This window comes from Heptranchias perlo, chromosome 3, assembly GCF_035084215.1.
Source record: "Heptranchias perlo isolate sHepPer1 chromosome 3, sHepPer1.hap1, whole genome shotgun sequence".
Lineage (NCBI taxonomy): Eukaryota > Metazoa > Chordata > Chondrichthyes > Hexanchiformes > Hexanchidae > Heptranchias > Heptranchias perlo.
In genome coordinates, this window is record NC_090327.1 from 58065557 (window position 1) to 58084898 (window position 19342).

Below are 19342 nucleotides of genomic sequence, written 5' to 3' on the forward strand. Positions count from 1 at the left end.
CAAAGACAAGATAGATATTGCACGGGCATATGATAAAACCAGTAAGCCAGTCATAAGGGTACGGTAGCACAGTGGTTATGTTACTGGACTAGTAATCCAGAGGCCTGGACTAAAATCCAGAGTTATGTTAGTGCAGAAAAGATTTACTAGGATGCTACCGGGACTTGATGGTTTGACTTATAGGGAGAGGTTGGATAGACTGAGACTTCTTTCCCTGGAGAGTAGGAGGTTTAGGGGTGATCTTATAGAAGTCTATAAAATAATGAGGGGCATAGATAAGGTAGATAGTCAAAATCTTTTCCCAAAGGTAGGGGAGTCTATAACGAGGGGGCATAGATTTAAGGTGAGAGGGGAGAGATACAAAAGGGTCCAGAGGGGCAATTTTTTCACTCAAAGGGTGGTGAGTGTCTGGAACGAGATGCCGGAGGCAGTAGTAGAGGCGGGTACAATTTTGTCTTTTAAAAAGCATTTGGACAGTTACATGGGTAAGATGGGTATAGAGGGATATGGGCCAAGTGCAGGCAATTGGGACTAGCTTAGTGGTATAAACTGGGCGACATGGACATGTTGGGCCGAAGGGCCTGTTTCCATGTTGTAAACTTCTATGATTCTATGAAACAAAATGAAGAGGGCTCTCTGTTGCCTGGGTGCGTTACAAATTTACCTATATACCTAAGCAAGTGAAAGCATTCTCGGGAACATAGACGTGGGCTCACTTATGGAGGAGATCGGAGATGTTGAACCTCAAAAAAATGTATCTAAAATAAAAAAACTCAGCAAAAACATGAGTCATATTATTAGAAGATGATTGCACAGGAAACTTTTATTTGTACTAGAATTGCAATTGATATTTATAAAGGGAAGCCCGTTTAATATTAGAGTACTCACGTAAATGTAAACCAAATAAAACTTAAATACTAATTACAATTTGCAACTTATCTCCATTTTAAAAGGCAACAACTATATATTCATTCCTGCTGAAATGAAAGGAACATGAAACCAATAATAAAATGGCAGGTTGGAGAAGGCAATTATTAACACTCCAATTATAATTTCAAAATTCGGTTTGATGGCAAGATGTTTCACTGCATTTACAAAAGGGCCACCAAGTGTGCCACAATATATGTCAGCATAACAGACAATATTTGAATCAAAAGGAAGATTTGCATTGTTTTCATATTAACTCAAGTCTGCAGAATTTGCACAGTAGTATGTTATGCTTGGGATTTCCTACTTTTTCCAAATAAAATGGCCCCAGTAAATGGTTAAGATGGCACTGGCTAATATACAATATTCCAAATTTACTTACTTGTCTTGCTAAATTTAAAGCTTTCAAACAGGTCAATTACTAACAGGGAGTCTGCCATACCTCATCACATGATCCACAATCTCAATAATTTCAAAGTATATTTTTCCAGTCCTTCCAAATCCAATGCTCAAAAGCTGAAGTCAGATAGTCATGCTGCCACCTTACATAATACACCTGGTAATAATTTCTTACATGTTATGCAATCCAGAAGAATAGTAAGATAGTGTTGGGCTGGGAGAACGTGTCTGTTGGCGTACTTGCCGAGGAGGAATTGATGGGCTGTGCGATGATGGCTTGGCATTCCGTGGTGGGACTGGTGGGGCATTCAGAAGTCTGCATTCTTCTTTTACCTGCCAAAGGAAACAATGCTATACTGAACAGATACTTATAAATTTGCAAAAAGAGCTTACAGAATCTATTTTAAAATTTTAGAACCAGAATCAATTTGAATGGTTTAAAGTTGTAGAGAAACTCAATTAAATTGCCAGCATTTGGGAAAAGGGGTAACTGATGCAATTTGTACTAAATCACGTACATTATCATAATTGAGCAGAAGTTTCATACTTTCCAAAGTAGCTGTAGCACTGTATAGGGTTAACATTTTTAAAAATTCGTCCATGGGATGTGGGTGTCACTGGCGAGGCCAGCATTTAATGGGCAATAACGTGGTATATTTGAATTTTTGCATACTTTGTGTCTTTAAGCTACTGCAACAGACTAAAGTTCTTAAAACATTTACTTTCAATTGAAAACTAGTACCTCAGAATCATGGCATTGCAGTAGTCTAGTGAACTGGAGCAAGAAATGATGAGATACAGGTTTGCATCCATGATTCCCTACACTAAGTTCCTAATCTCAGCTACATTTGTGCAAGTAAGCACCAACTATAAAGCAGTTGTTTTTTTCACCCACAGAGAGGAAATCACTAATTTCATAGTGGCTGGTTTGAGAGCAATGGGGCAGAACTGAAAGCAAGCGACTCACCTGACTGATGAGTCTCCATATGCCATCCACATCCAGGGAAAGGAAATAATTTAGAACTAAAATGCAAAGGGTTAATGTAACGAGGAAATAGACTTAACCCTTAAATGTTTCTGGAATGACATCACATGAGCTTCTAAACAGTTCTAATGGAACCCAGTCAAGTTAGGTTTTCTAATGGTGGAGGTCACCTCATTGTAGATTTTCAATTGAAGGTATTACTAGGAGAAATGGAGGAGCTGTAACATTTTTTTTTAAATCCAAAAGTATCAGGAAAGCTGGAAGCACAGTCAAATCCTGAGAATAGTTCATTTTCACTCAAAGTATCTAACCCATCTAGTAAATACAATGCAGCACACAAGCACTCAACTCTTTTCCTGCTAGTCACCACTTGTTCTCTACCGGCTACGAGAAATTAGCCACTTCCCCAGCTGCTCTGCAGTCCCCACACACTCAGTTTGTTCTCTCTCAGCTGCCATTTATTCTTCCAACTACCAAGTCTGACCAGCAAACATCACTTACCCAATAATCACAAGCAGCTCGGTTCCCATAGTACAAATAAACGAAGGGTCCACACCTGAATCGATAATTTATCTGTTCTCTTTGGAGATGTTGTCTGACCAGCTAAGTGTTTCCAGCATTTTGCATTTTTGTTCTACTGCGTAGCCAAATCTGAAGATTTGTTGAAGTAATCTGAACTGTGATATGTACAAATTGGGTAACTATTTACAGTACATTATTTTAGTGAGGTCCTCTCCCTTCTGATAATAAAAGCTTTGAATGCCCAATTAGTCATCTTTTGAGAGTCTTGCCGACATAAAGTATACAATGTAGAACGAAAGTATTTCAAAATCACCAATCTGACATTAATACCTTTATAATAAATATGATCTAAGATCTATGATGTAAGAAGTATGATCTATTTTTACAGCTAAAATAACGAAGCAGTACCAGAAGTTTTTATGAACGCAAACCAACATACAACAAATTGCATTTATACTGTGCCTTTAATGTAAAAAAAAAGTCCCAAGGTGCTTCACAGAGGCATAATCAAAACATGGGACACCGAGCCAAAGAAGGAAATATTAGGAACAGTGACAAAAAGCTTGGTCGAAGAGGTCGGTTTAAGGAGGGTTGTAAGTAGGAGATGAAAAAGCTATAGGATTTAGGGAGCGAATTTCAGAGCATGGGGTCTTGACAGCTAATGGCACAGCCAGGCCAGAGTCAAAGGAACGGAGAGTTTGCAGCCGGGGTGGGGTTTGTAAAGTTGGAGGGGGTGCAAGGCCAGGAAGAGATTTAAACACAGGGATGAGAAAGTCTATGGAGAGCTTTGGAATAGTAGTGTCTGGAGGTAACAAAGGCATGAATGAGGGATTCAGCAGCAGGTAGGAGTGGAGGAGGTACATGTTATGGACGTGGAAGTGGGCGATCTTGTGCTGAAGAGGATAAGGGATCAAATAGGGTACTGAAGTTGCAAACAGTCTGGTTCAGCATCAGTGGCCGGGGAAAGGGGCGGAATCGGTGGCAAGAATAAAGAGTTGGTGGCAAGGGCTGATGACAATGGCGTCAGTCTCGGCAGTGGAAGGGTTAAGAGATACCGGAGAAGTACAGTTGGGTGTCATCAGCATACATGTGGAAGCTGACTCCATACCATCAATGATATTGCCAAAGGGCAGTATGTAGACGAGGAAAAGGAGGGTGAACCAAAGATAGACCCATGAGGGATGCAGACGTAATGTAGGTGGGAAGAGAAGCCATTGCCAGAGATGCTCTGGCTACAATTAGATAGGTAAGAGTGGAACTAAGTGAGGGCAGTCGCATTCAACTGGACTACAGAGGAGGGGTATTGTAGGAGGATGGTGTGGTCAATTATGTCAAAGGCTGCATCAGCGTCAGAGGATGTCATTTGTGACTTTGGTTAAGGCCGTTTCAATGCTGTGGCTGTGTTGGGGTAACCCAATTGGAAAGATTCAAACAGGAATTTATTTATTTATTTATTTTAGGAAGGATGGGCATGGATTTGGGAGGCAATAGCTCTGAAGGGAAAGGGAGGTTGGAGATGGAGTGGTAGGTTGCAAGGACTAAAGGGTCGTACGTAGGTTTTGAGGGGAGTGCTGATGGCGGTTTTGAGACGGAGAGGGACTGTAACTGATAACAGGGAAACATTTACAATATCTGGGGGTCAGGAATGAAGGTCAGCAGTTTAGATGGAATGGTGGGTCTTGGAGATGGCACGGGGGTAGAAGGGAGAGTAACTAGAGAGGGGCCCAAGCTCAGTGATGGGGCATGGAGAGATCCTGGGGAAAGGCTTGGCTTTGTGAGCATGGGGATTGGGGGGAGCAGAAGAGGTAGCTGAATGGATGGTCTCAGTCTTAGTGAAAAAAAGGTCCATGAGCTCCTTACACTTGTTGAGGTTGAGGGGGCAGGAGAGAGAGGTTTAAGGATATAGTTGGTTGTGGAAAAAAGAAACCAGGAGTTATCTTTGCGCTCCAGATGATTCTGGGGTAGTGGGTGGTTTTGGCAGAGGTGAGCGAGGCCTCTCCATTCCCATTTTGACGTGTTCACGTGCATGTGTGATGCAGCGAATTTTATTTTGATCTTGTTCACAATGCCACTTGATGTGGCCTAGCCAGATCTGGTGATGGGTGGCTAAACCAGTTGTGCACCGGATACGCTCAAGTCCGCACCGCTTGGACTTGAGGAAGCGAAAACGGGGGCCACACCAGGGGAAAACAAGTCAGAACTAGCTAAAAGACAAACATTTAGCTGCCTGTTAATATAAGATTAACTGTCAATTTTCTGCTCTTTTGTGAGGGTATGATCCATCTTCATGCGTTCTTTCCCTCATTGTCTTCCATGCCACACACCATCTTCAGCCAAGGGGCCAGGGTTGACAACCAATTCTCTGATGTTTTGAAAATACAACTCAAACTGGCTGCTAGATGGTGTCAATATAAGGTGCTCACCAATACACGGGGAATCACAAAGGTAAAACTGACACCATAGTGTATAGAGCCTCCAATTTGCATCATCCCTTACATATTTTGACAACTGTTTTTATTCCCTATTTTGGTACACTCCCAATACTATTCTCAACAAGAACTGCTTCAAACTAGTAACCAAATGCATCTGTGATTAAACTATTTTTTTTTTACTATTCATTCATGGGATGTGGGCGTCACTGGCGAGGCCGGCATTTATTGCCCATCCCTAATTGCCCTTGAGAAGGTGGTGGTGAGCCGCTGCAGTCCGTGTGGTGAAGGTTCTCCCACAGTGCTGTTAGGTAGGGAGTTCCAGGGTTTTGACCCAGCGACAATGAAGGAATGGCAATATATTTCCAAGTGGGGATGGTGTGGGACTTGGAGGAGAACGTGCAGGTGGTATTGTTCCCATGTGCGTGCTGCCCTTGTCCTTCTAGGTGTAGAAGTCATGGGTTTGGGAGGTGCTGTTGAAGAAGCCTTGGCGAGTTGCTGCAGTGCATCCTGTGGATGGTACACACTGTAGCCACTGTGCGCCAGTGGTGGAGGGAGTGAATGTTTAGGGTGGTGGATGGGGTGCCAATCATGCAGGCTACTTTGTCCTGGATGGTGTCGAGCTTCTTGAGTGTTGTTGGAGCTGCACTCATCCAGGCAAGTGGAGAGTATTCCATCACACTCCTGACTTGTGCCTTGTAGATGGTGGAAAGGCTTTGGGGAGTCAGGAGGTGAGTCACTCGCCACAGAATACCCAGCCTCTGACCTGCTCTTGTAGCCACAGTATTTATATGCTGGTCCAGTTAAGTTTCTGGTCAATGGTGACCCCCAGGATGTTGATGGCGGGGGATTCGGCGATGGTAATGCCGTTGGATGTCAAAGGGAGGTGGTTAGATTCTCTTGTTGGAGATGGTCATTGCCTGGCACAAATGTTACTTGCCGCTTATCAGCCCAAGCCTGGATGTTGTCCAGGTCTTGCTGCGTGCGGGCTCGGACTGCTTCATTATTTGAGGGGTTGCAAATGGAACTGAACACTGTGCAATCATCAGCAAACCTCCCCATTTCTGACCTTATGCTGGAGGGAAGGTCATTGATGAAGCAGCTGAAGATGGTTGGGCCTAGGACACTGCCCTGAGGAACTCCTGCAGCAATTCCTTTACTGATCTCAGTTATTTCACCTATATATAGATTTCAGTGCATGTTTTAATGCAAGAAGTTATGGTAAATCTTTATAAATCACTGGTTAAGCCTTAGCTGGAGTATTGTGGGCACCACACTTCAGGAAGGATGTCAAGGCCTTGGAGAGGGTGCAGAGATTTACCAGAATGGTACCAGATATGAGGGACTTGAGTTATGTGGAGAGGCGTAGAAGCTGGGACTGTTCTTCTTGGAGCAGAGAAGGCTAAAGGGAGGTTTGATAGAGGTGTTCAAAATTATGATGGGTTTTGATAGAGTAAATGGGGAGAAACTGTTTCCACTGACAGGAGGGTTGATTCGATGATCAGAGGACACAGACTCAAGATAACTGGCAAATATTCCGGGGGGGCGGGGGTGGTGGAAATGGAGAAATTGTTTTTTTTAATGCAGCAAGTTATGATCTGGAATTCTGGAATGCACTACCTGAAAATGTGGTGGAAGCAGATTCAATAGTAACTTTTTAAAGGGAATTAGGTATATACGTGAAAACAAGAAATTTGCAGGGCAGGGGAGTGGGACTAGTTGGATAGCTATTTCAAAGAGCCGGCACAGACATCATTGGAAACAAAGATTGGCAGATAAAACAGTAAAGACCGTTTTGTGCTGTATGCCCAATCCCACTAGGAACTGCATTGAGACTGCCCAAACTCATTTCACATAGAATCATTGAAAGGTTACAGCACGGAAGGAGGCCATTCGGCCCATCGAGTCCGCGCCGGCTCTATGCAAGAGAAATCCAGTTAGTCCCACTCCCCCGCTCTATAAATTATTTTCCTTTCAAGTACTTACAGTTCCCTTTTGAAGGCCAAGATTGAATCTGCCTCCATCATTCCCTCAGGCAATGCATTCCAGATTGTAACCACTCGCTGTGTAAAAAAAATTTTTTCCTCATGTCACCTTTGGTTCTTTTGCCAATCAACTTAAATCTATGCCCTCTGGTTCTTGACCCTTCTGCCAATGGGAACAATTTCTCTCTATCTACTCTGTCTAGACCCTTCATGATTTTGAATACCTCCATCAAATCTCCTCTCAACCTTTGCTGTTCCAAGGAGAACAACCCCAGATTCTCCAGTCTAGCCACGTAACTGAAGTCCCTCACCCCTGGAATCATTCTAGTAAATCTCTTCTGCACCCTCTCTAAGGCCTTCACATCTTTCCTGAAGTGCGGTGCCCAGAACTGGACACAATACTCCAGTTGTGGCCGAACCAGGGCTTAATAAAGGTTCATCATGACTTCCATACTTTTGTACTCTATGCCTCTATGTATAAAGCCCAGGATCCCTTATGTTTTTTAACTACTTTCTCAACCTGCCCTGCAACCTTCAATGATATGTGCACATATACCCCCAGATCTCTGTGTTCCTGTACCCCTTATAAAATTGTGCCCTTTAGTTTATATTGCCGCTCCTCATTCAGTAGGAAGCCGCTCCTCATTCTTCCTACTGAAATGTATCACTTTGCATCTTTCTGCGTTAAATTTCATCTGCCACGTGTCCGCCCATGCCACCAGCCTGTCTATATCCTCTTGAAGTCTATCACTATCCTCCTCACTGTTCACTACCCTTCCAAGTTTCGTGTCATTCGCAAATTTGGAAATTGAGTCCTGTACACCCAAGTCCAAGTCATTTATATCAAGAAAAGCAGTGGTCCCAGCACCGACCTCTGGGGAACACCACTGTACACTTCCCTCCAGTCCGAAAAACAACCGGTCATCACTATTCTCTGTTTCCTGTCATCTAGCCAATTCTGTATCCATGTTGCTGCTGACCCCTTTATTCCATGGGCCGCAATCTTGATAAGCCTACCATACAGTACTTTATCAAACACCTTTTGAAAATCCATATACACCACATCAACTGCACTGCCCTCATCTACCCTCTCTGTTACCTCATCAGAAAACTCTATCAGGTTAAGAAAACATGATTTGCCTTTAACAAATCTGTGCTGGCTTTCCCTAATCAATCCACACTCCTCCAAGTGACTGTTAATTCTGTCCCGGATTATCGTTTCTGAAAGTTTCCCCACCACCGAGGTTAAACTGACAGGCCTATAGTTGCTGGGTTTATGCTTATAGCCTTTTTTGAACAAGGGTGCAACATTTGCAATTCTCCAGTCCTCTGGCACCACCCCCGTGTCTACAGATGTTTGGAAGATTATGGCCAGTACCTCCGCAATTTCCACCCTTGCTTTCCTCAGCATCCTAGGATGTAGCCCATCCGGACTGGGTGACTTATCTACTTTAAGTAGAGCTAGCCTTTTTAGTACCTCTTCTTTATCAATTTTTAGCCCATCCAGTATCTCAACTATATCTCCCTTTACTGAGACTCTGGCAGCATCTTCTTCCCTGGTAAAGACAGATGCAAAGTACTCATTTAGTACTTCGGCCATGCCCTCTGCCTCCATGAGTAGATCTCCTTTATGTTCCCTAATCGGCCCCACCCATCCTTTTACTACCCGTTTACTATTTATATGTCCAGGACCTATTTATATGCCTACACAGGACTAGACTTGTATCAAATCCAGATTGATGGCATGCAAGGTCCTAGCAGGTCAGAGGTCAGTGTCTACTAACCCACTGAATCACCCAGCTCCTGCCTAGTTCTTTATAAAGAACCTCACAAAAACTTTCATATTATAATTAAAGTACTCCATCCAGCTGATAAAGCAGCCTGATGGTACAAAGTAACCCATAGGGTAGTGCATAGCTACAAAATGTACTTAGCTAGAGTTGGAGAAAATTACAACACCAAAATTTAGGTAATGCTCCAAAAATCTTTATAATTGAAAGAATCTCAAAATGTGGGTATGAAAGATCAGGTGTGCAGAAGGGGATTTAATTGCCACAGAGGAAGTATATGGTTATATCAGTGAAGATATGGATTTCCGTGTACTACAAGGGGAGGAATAGCTGCCAGGGAGTAGAATGTTTTTGCTCTGCATAATAGGTGCAATGCAAAGGGATTGCAACCTAGTCTTTAATGAACTCCTCAAAGGGTCAGCTGGCTAAGCCAGATGAGGTTTGGGGGGGGGGGGGGGGGGAGGGGGGGAAGGAAAGAGTGGAAGATGGAGAAATGCTGTAAATAGTCTCTGGATTAGGAACATGAAAATCAGGCAGGGTTCATGTTGCTGACTGCTGCCCTTTAACCCCTACTTGAATGTATGCGTACAATCAGCTAACTTGAGGATTAAACCTAGGACATCTCTGATCTGCATAGGTAAATACCACTTGATATGGGCCATTTATGCATGAATCAAGAGACCTGGTTTTGACAGATTTGTTATGTAATTTGCTATATTCTTCAGTGATGCGGATAGCTTACTCCCATGTAGTAATTTTAGTTCCAATGATGCTTAAGTGTTAAGTAATCTTAGTTATCCTCCTTCTGCTCTTTATCTCCTCCTCCCTGCAGAAAAAAACATTCCGAGGCTGCTCCCACTGAAAATTAGAGTAATTTCTTAAATCCTGAGTGGAGTATTTACTTAACTACATTTGAGTACGTATTTTTCTGAATAGATTCACAGATGCATTTAAGGGGAAGCTAGATAAACACATGAGGGAGAAAGGAATAGAAGGACATGCTGATAGGGTTAGAAGTAGTAGGGAGGGAGGAGACTCGTGAAGTAGGGAGGGAGGAGGCTTATGTGGAGCATAAACACTGGCATGGACCTGTTCAAAAGCATGAGTTTTGGATTTTTGAAAAAAAAACATTTCCCCTCGTCTCTTCAAGGTGCTGACTCAGGTGGAACACAGCTGAAGTGCCTGCTACCCTTGAGTAACTAACAGACAACCATTCATCACGTGTGACCATGGACAGTGAGCATCGGCAAGATACTTAAGTGGTGTGCAGAAAGAAGAGAAATAGCCATACAGCAAAGTCCAAAGCTGTAAACATATGCATATTTCCAGTGGTCAATGGATAGCTAATAGAAGCAGGAAATTTACTGACATTTTCTCCCAGCCCAGCAATGCCAACACCATTTACGTGGAGATGCCGGTGATGGACTGGGGTTGACAAATGTAAGGAATCTTACAACACCAGGTTATAGTCCAACTGTTTTATAATAAAACAGTTGGACTATAACCTGGTGTTGTAAGATTCCTTACATTTGTCAACACCATTTATAGCATCCCCATTGCTATCCAGTTGAGACAGACTCAATATCGATCAGGGATTATCCCATTTTCATTTGGTTTTGGAGTGGTGCTGCAGAACGTCATGCAACTGTGAATCACAAATCAAACTTTTTAAGAATAGGTAAAAAAATTACAATAACTTGGAAAAATGAATGTTTATAAAGTACCAAAAGAGGAGAAAAATCCAGCAAATACTTTGAACTTGAGTGCACATTTGCAATGTTAAAATATTTCTAAATAGAGATTGTTTTGCTGGCATTTAGAAACAAAAGAACAGTTCACTCAAGCTAAAATTCTATGAAACATTCCTATACAAAACCAATTACTGAACATCATATCAGCCCAAGGAAGCACTGCAGGAAAACTCATTTCAAAACTCATGGTATTGAAAGAATGAGTTACAACCTGGAATTATTACATAGTTTTGAATCTTGGGAGCATACACACCCTTACAACTTTCTAAAAATGGTTAAGCACTATGATTGTACAGCATTTGGCATGACTGCCCTAAGACAAGGACTTACAGCTTCAGACTTTGGAGGTACTGGAGGTGGAGGTAGAGAAATATCAGATGATGGTTTAACTGTAGACAAAGGACCTGGAGAAGAAAGTGTTGAAGAAGCCGGACACTTGGAGTGGATGGAACCTCTCTGGCTACCAGATTTCAATCTCTCCCCCAAACAGGAAAGATCTTGTCCACCCCGTTTTCCTATTCCCTGATCTAACCAGAGCTCTTCGTAGGGAACTTCTGACTGTGACTGGATTCCAGCAGATTCTTCAGTCACTTCAGGCAGCAGATAATCACTCCCACTGTCACCCGAATCTTGAGATGGGAGGGGTTCATGAGAAAAGAGCGACCACTCACTGCTTGGATCTCTGCAACCATGCAGATTAACTTCACTATTTCCGTGCAAATTATTTCCATAAACACATACTGAAAGCCGATGGAAAGACTGCGTCAGTTCTTCACGAGCATAACTAAGGGAGTTAGGCATGTGACTGTGCCCAGTACATCTGGTCTTCTTTGGGCTTTTACAATCTTCATTCCAGTCAGTCTTCACGTCCCGAACAGCTCGTGAATATTCTTCAATGTCAAACTGCTCCTGACAAATGCTGAACGAGTGCTGAACTGTGCTTTCGTACCACATCGCTCCCTTAAGGAGACCTTCAGCTAAGGTAAACTTTGGCACAACTAAATGAAGTGGAAAGTGCACTGGAATCATTTTGTTGTTCCGAAGTACACAACACACTACAACAGTCTTAGTTTGGATATTAACAAACTTATAGCGATGGCCCTCCCGAATGAGGTGTAGATCATAGGGGTTTCGTGGGGGAGCAGACGGCACAGTAACATTTACTGGTAACCTGGTCTTTTCAACAATGTTGCGGATAGTGTGCTCACCCTCTTGCATTTGTATCTCAAGGGGACTACGTGTACTGAATCGACCTTTACACTGGAAAGGAAGGCTAATGCTTTCATTGGTCCTGTGATTCATACAGATAAGGCAAGGCATCTTTCCTCGTCCAAACTTGCTGATAGAATTTAGTTTCCCAATTTTCTTAAAAATAGTGTTGAGTCGTGACTTTTCCTTTGATGTTTTGGCATAAAGGATTTCTGCTTGCCCCATTAGAGTAAGTTCATCCCCAGTGCTCAAAGTGATGTTATACACTTCTGTATCTTCATTGCACTCCCCTGAGGCTACCTAAGGAGGAAGAGCAAATAATTAGCCACAATAAAACTTGGAATTACTTATAAAGTAGAACTTCCTCTATTGCTTCAATTATTCCATCCATATCTTACTATTTTCAGAGACACTGAGCAAAAAAAATCACTAACGCTCCATTTTATTTTATAAAATGGAATCTCATTTTCATGCAATTTGGCATTTCACAACCAGTAAACACCATTATCATAAACCTTGCCTGTCAGCAAATTCTGCATGCCACAATGAAATTACCTTCAATGCTACGTCATTTACAAAGCTAGGTGGGAAAGTATGCTGTGACACAATGAGTCTGCAAAGGGATGTAGACTGGTTAAGTGAGTGGGCAAGAAGGTGACAGATGGAGTATAATGTGGGGAAATGTGAGGTTATTCACTTTGATAGGAAGAATAGAAAAACAGAATATTTTTTAAATGGTGAGAAACTTTTAAATGTTGGTGTCCAGAGGGACTTGGGTATCCTGGTACAAGAAACACAAAAAGTTAACATGCAGGTACAGCAGGCAATTAGGAAAGCAAATGGCATGTTAGGCTTTATTGCAAGGGGGTTGGAGTACAAGAGCAAGGAAGTCTTACTACAATTGTACAGTTGTAAACAATTTTACAACACCAAGTTATAGTCCAACGATTTTATTTGAAATCTACAAGCTTTCGGAGGCTTCCTCCTTCCTCAGGTAAATGTTTACCTGAGGAAGGAGGAAGCCTCCAAAAGCTTGACTATAACTTGGTGTTGTAAAATTGTTTACAATTGTCAACCCCAGTCCATCACCGGCATCTCCACATCATTACAATTGTACAGGGCTTTGGCGAGACCTCACCTGGAGTACTGCGTACAGTTTTGGTCTCCTTATCTAAGAAAGGATATACTTGCCTTAGAGGCAGTGCAACGAAAGTTCACTAGATTAATTCCTGGGATGAAAGGGTTGTCCTATGAGGAGGTTGAGTAGAATGGGCCTATACTCTTTGGAATATAGGAGAATGAGAGGTGATTTCATTGAAACATATAAGATTCTGAGGAGGCTTGACAGGGTAAATGCTGAGAGGTTGTTTCCCCTGGCTGGAGAGTCTAGAACTAGGGGGCATAGTCGCAGGATAAGGGGTCGGCCATTTAAGACCGAGATGTGGAGGAATTTCTTCATACAGACGGTTGTGAATCTTTGGAATTCTCTACCCCAGAGGGCTGTGGATGCTGAGTCATTGACTATATTCAAGGCTGAGATCGATAGATTTTTGGACTCTAGGGGTATCAAGGGATATGGGGATCGGGCAGGAAAGTGAAGTTGAGGTTGAGGTTGAGACTGAGACTGAAGATCAGCCATGATCTGATTGAATGGCGGAGCAGGCTCGAGGGGCTATATTGCCTACTCCTGCTCCTATTCTTATGTTATTAGTCACCTAAAGTGGTCAACGGTATTTCACAAGTGAGTCCAACAGATGTGTGAAATACCAAACAATCCTTATGTTCAGATCAAATAGCACTGTCACAAACTCAATTAAGTTATCTTGCACATGTAAACATATGCGAAACATTTAAAGTTTTAGCTGTAAATTGCACATTTTAAACTCAGCACGAGGCAGTGAATTATGGGATGATGAGGGAGAGAGGGTATTTTAAAAACCCAACATATTCACTGCTGCCTAGTTACCATACATTAATGCTAATCTATCAGAGATTTTAAAACCGTGAAAACACTAATACACATGAAAACAGTCAGTTACTGCCACGTGTGCTGTGACTAACTTATCTTACAAAGCTGAGTATCCTTCTGCCTAACTTCACAAATGAATCAGAGGCAAAACAGATAGAGGCCCCACTGCTTTAGAAATCTATTTGCATTAAAAAAATGATTCCATTACTTTAAACAGACGTTCTTTCATTAAATAACTTGGGACATTTTACCAGGTTTATAAACAGAGGATATTTTGTCACCAACCCTGTCTGCATCAAAAAAATGCAAAATCTATGCAAAAATTGCATCACCATTGCTCATATTGCATCGCTGCAAACTTTTGTGAGGAAGCAGCATGGAGGCTCAAACTAATTTGAGATCAAGCTATTTCAGGAACTAACCTTATGCCACCCCCTCTCCCCCACCCAAACACAATGCGATGGGCAGGAATTTTTGGAGCAGGGCATCTTGCGGTGCCCGGTTAGACTTTTCCCTGCACCCTTCAGCTCAAACTTTTTTTGCCCTTTAAGTTGCTGGAAGTGCGAGCTGATAACAGCGTGGTGAGGGCAACAAGGCATCTGGGGCATCAGTTTAGCTCCTTAACCAATGAGATTTAAGAATTGAGAAATAGTGAGAGGAAGGACTGAGGAGGAGAGTGAATTAGAGTGGGTGAATTCCATGTCAAATCAAGTACAGAAAGAGAGCTCAAAAGAAAGAATGGATTAAGAGAGAAAAAAAAAATAGAAGAAAAGTAAGATAAAAAAATGTTAAATTTAACATTTTTAAAATTTCCAACAATTCACTACCTGAAGGAATGAGACTCCACACTTTTATTTGTTCACTTTCTGGGCCAGAGAGGTTGATTGGCAGTCATTAACAATTATCACATTGTTAAAAGGGTACTTACACTGTTAATTACTAGACTTAACTTTCTGTGGCAAGTTTAATGTGCAAATGCAGCAACTTCATGAAAATCACGAGGACGTCAAGGGCGAGATGCCGTTTTTGCGAAGCTAACGATGGAGCGACGCAAATCGGCCAGCAACTTGTGGAGATTCACAATTCACAGGGTATCTTTTCCTCACCACAAGCTGCTGGCAGATTTGCACATTAATAACGGCATGCATCATTCACACACAATTATTTTTTCAGCAATTCCAGCCCAATGTCTATTTTTTTTAAAAAAAACGTTTGACCGTCTCTTTCCTACACAATGCTACTGAACTGAATATTGGATAGTTTATAGTATAGTTATTTTTTGCTTTCAAATTTTATCCCATGCTCTCTTGTAGGCATAGACTCATGTTGGGGTACAATTCTGATACTTTCCCAAGTGGCCATTCTTCATACACAAGTTCAGTTAGTGTCATTTGGCTGTTCAACTTCACAGGTACCTCAGCCACATCTGAACCTGTATCTACATACACATGCTTTGCAGTGCGGGGGGGGGGGGTCACTGAATAGTGATCAGGACAGCGACCTTCAGCAGATCCTAACCCAACCCTCCACCTTCCTAGCCAAGGTTGAAGCCATCTATAGCCTCTCCACTACAACACAAGAGATCTGCCCCTCTTCAGCTAACAATCGTGGGTTTGCTTTCTTGAGATGAAATGCCATCAAGTGTTTTGTTCATTTAGTAAATCAGATTATAGGCCAGATTTACTGTAATAGCATCCATGCCTTTGTCTGTCTAATGTCAGTAAGAGATCAGACTCAGTAAATTTCCTGTGAGGAAGCTATACACATTTTAGTCCTTTATCAAAATAATCCGAAAGACTTGCATTTATATAGCGTCTTTCACGATCTCGGGAGGTTCCAAAGTGCTTTACAGCCAATTAATTACTTTTGTGTAGTCACTGTTGTAATGTAGAAAACGCAGCAGCCAATTTGCATGCAGCAAGCTCCCACAAACAGCAATGTGATAATCTGTTTGTGATGTTGGTTAAGGGATAAATATTCGGATAAAGGCTGGCCAAGAACAAGGAGAGCTCGCCTGCTCTTCTTCGAAATAGTGCCATGGGATTTTTTACGTCCACCTGAGAGAGCAGACGAGATCTCGGTTTAATGTCTCATCCGAAAGATGGCACCTCCAACACTGCAGCCCTCACTCAGTACTGTACTGGATTGGCACCTCTGACACTGTAGCCCTCCCTTAGCCATGTACTGGATTGGCATCTCCAACAGTGCAGCCCTCCCTCAGTACTGTACTGGATTGTTGGCCTAGATTTTGTGCTCAAGTCTTTGGAGTGGGACTTGAACCCACAACCTTCTGATTCAGAGGCATGAGTACTACGACTGAGCCACAGATAATAGTTTCTTTTTACTCAATCCAAGAAATTATTAAAGCTTTCCCACTACGCAAGACTAACCTGCTGCAGTAGCTATACAAACTTGTTTGGGATTAAATGTTTGTGGCTCAAACTACATAAAACCAAATTTATGTTGAAATTACAACCAGAATTTTCCTCTTCGCACTTAGACTGCACATCAGTTTATGCCTTAAACTTGAACTGGTACTGGATCACTGCCAATTGGATGTTGCATTTGCATATCCAAACAACTTGATTTGATATTCTGAATATAAAATAGTTAATCTGGTTAAGATATTCCAGAGTACGACATAGCAAATACACAGTCAAAGGTAAAGAACTCTCAGAAGTATCGAAATAAAGTAGATATCAACATGATAACTCACTGGCAGCAGCAATGCAGAATGTGCAATGAGTAGACCCTTACCATTCACTAACATAAGAAACCACCATTTTTGCTGTGATTCCAAATGTCTTTCCAATCTCGTAGAAACAATAAACATTGAAACAATACACCTGACATCAATCCCAAAAGTAACTGTTAAACCATTTTCAATGAGAATTGGCAGTGCAAATGGCAAAAATGTCATTATCACAACTCTAAATTAACCTTGAAGTTCCGATTGATGCACAGTACTCTACAATGATTTTTCTTTCCACTGATCAAATGCTTCATCATATAATGACTTGAAGGAATTGATATCAGAGTGGCCCCATACTGGCTTATTGTGCTTGCGTTTCTGAATGAAATGCTGCCATCTGCATTTCCAATTCTCAATGAATCAAACTTGTTTAACAACTGCTTTGGAGACAGATGTCGTGTGCAATGTTGCAGTGCGCTCAGTGTTTCGAAGGCTGTAACGATCATTGTACTTGCTGCGATGCCATTGGTTTCTAGTGTGACTGAATGGCAAGAATGCAGTCACTGCAAATACGTCCTTGCTGTTATTAGTCCAGCCTTGGCTCAGTGGTAGTACTCTCACTGGAGTCAGAAGGCAGTGGGTTCAAGCTCCACTCCAAGATTTGAGCAGATAATCCAGGCAGACATTTCAGTGAAGTACTGAGAGAAAACCTCTCTGTACTGACAGGAGTACTGCATTGTTGGAGGTATTTTGTTAAGAATATGAGTGGGCCATTCAGTCCCTCAAGCCTGTTCCACCATGCTGGCTAATCTGTACCTCAACCCCCTTTACCCACCTTTGTTTTATATCCCTTACCCAACAAAAATCCATCGATCTCAGTCTTGAAAATTTCAACTGACTCAGCATCCAGAGCCTTTTGTGCAAGTTTCAGATTTCCACTACCCTTTGTGTGAAAAAGTGCTTCCTGATTTCACTCCAAAATGGCCTCTCTCAAATTTTAAGATTATGTCCTCTTGTTCTGGATACCCACACCAGAGGAAAGTTTTTCTATCTACCCTCACGAATCCCTTTATCATTTTAACGACCTCCATTAGATCATCCTTCAACCTTCTAAACTCAAGGGAATACAACCAAAGTGTATGCAACCTGTTCTCATAATTTAACCCTTTAAGCCCCAGTATTATTCTGGTGAATCTGCTCAGTACCCCCTTCAAGACCTATCTAACCATAGGCTTGGTGCCCAAAAATGAACACGGTACTCCAGATGGGGGTCTGACCAAGGCTCTGCACAACTGAAGCATCACTTCCTCACTTCCGAATTCCAACCCCCTTGAGATAGGGGGTTGAAGCAGATTCAATTGCAACTTTCAAAAGGGAACTGGATAAATACTTGAAGGGGAAAAATTTGCAAGGCTATGGAGAAGGAGCAGGGGAGCAGGGCACAGGTACGATGGGCTGAATGGCCTCCTTCTGTGCTGTATGATTCTATGAGATAAAGGCCAACATTCCATTAGTAATTTTGATTATTTTGTATCCGTACACTAGCTTTTAGTGATTTATGTACATAGATACATCAATCCCTTTGCTCCTCCGCAGCTCCTAGTCTCGCCTTCAAGAAAATATTCTGATTTGTCTTTCTCAGATCCAAAGTGGATGACCGTACACTTTCCCACATTGAACTCCATCTGCCATAGTTTTGCCCACTTAGTCAGATATCACTTTGTAACTTCCTGCTCACATCCACGCAACTTACTGTGCCACATAAATTAGTGTCATCTGCAAATTTGATATATATAAATGGAAGGAATAGAGTTGTATAAGGTTCATTAATAAATGTGAAAAGCTATGGGCCCAGTACAGATCCCTGGGGAACACGATTTGTCACATACCAATCAGAGAACGTACCCTTTATCCCTACTCTGTCTCCTACCTCCCAACTAATTACCAACCTGTCACAAAGTTACCTCCAATTACGTGCACTCTCATTTTTGCTAATAATCTCGTGCGAAACGCTTTCTGAAAGTTCTTAACATCCATAGACACTCCCCTATCCACCATGCTAATGACCTCTCAAAAAATTCAACTGGATTAGTCAGTCATGACCTACCCTTCACAAATCTATGCCGATCAGCTGATACTTGTCCAAATGATGTCATTCTGGGACGTTAAATCAGTACCCTGTCTGCCCTCTCAGATGGACATAAAAGAATCCATGGCACTATTTGAGAATGAGTAAGGGAGCTCTCCAAGTGACCTGGCCTACATTTCTTCCTCAACTGACAGCATCAAAAACAGATCAATTGATTATTCATTTTAATACTGTTTGTGGGAGTTTGTGTGCAAATTGGCTGCCACGTCTGCCTACAAAAAGAAGTGACGACACTTCAAAAGTAATTCAATTTGGAACATCCGGAGAATGTGAAAGACACTATATAATTGCATGTTTTTTCCTTATGGCGCCCATTAATTCTATTGCCTTTTCTCTCTTGGCACCTCTCTAGCCCTTCTTTCCTGTATTTCCCCCTCTCCCAGTCATGCCACCATTCATTTCTCCACTCTGATGTACATTGCTCCCGAACCCTACCCGACCCATCACGACTCCTCAGCCTTCCTACTCTCGCCACCGTTGCAGGCTTGAATTGCCCTTGAACCCACAGCTATCCTCTGTGCCTCTCTTGGCATTC

General features: G+C 42.2%; 1 protein-coding gene across 3 annotated transcripts in view; it reads right to left on the reverse strand.

Moving 5' to 3' along the window:
- Positions 1-19342, reverse strand: part of garem (GRB2 associated, regulator of MAPK1) — a 139578-nt gene that overhangs the window by 3584 nt on the left and 116652 nt on the right. For all 3 annotated transcript variants that reach the window (XM_067979770.1, XM_067979773.1, XM_067979774.1), the window contains exons 4-5: positions 11119-12297; positions 1502-1659 (exon numbers count right to left, since the gene is read on the reverse strand). In XM_067979770.1, coding sequence (XP_067835871.1) covers positions 1502-1659; positions 11119-12297 — 1337 coding nt within the window. The remainder of the gene's footprint in view (positions 1-1501; positions 1660-11118; positions 12298-19342) is intronic.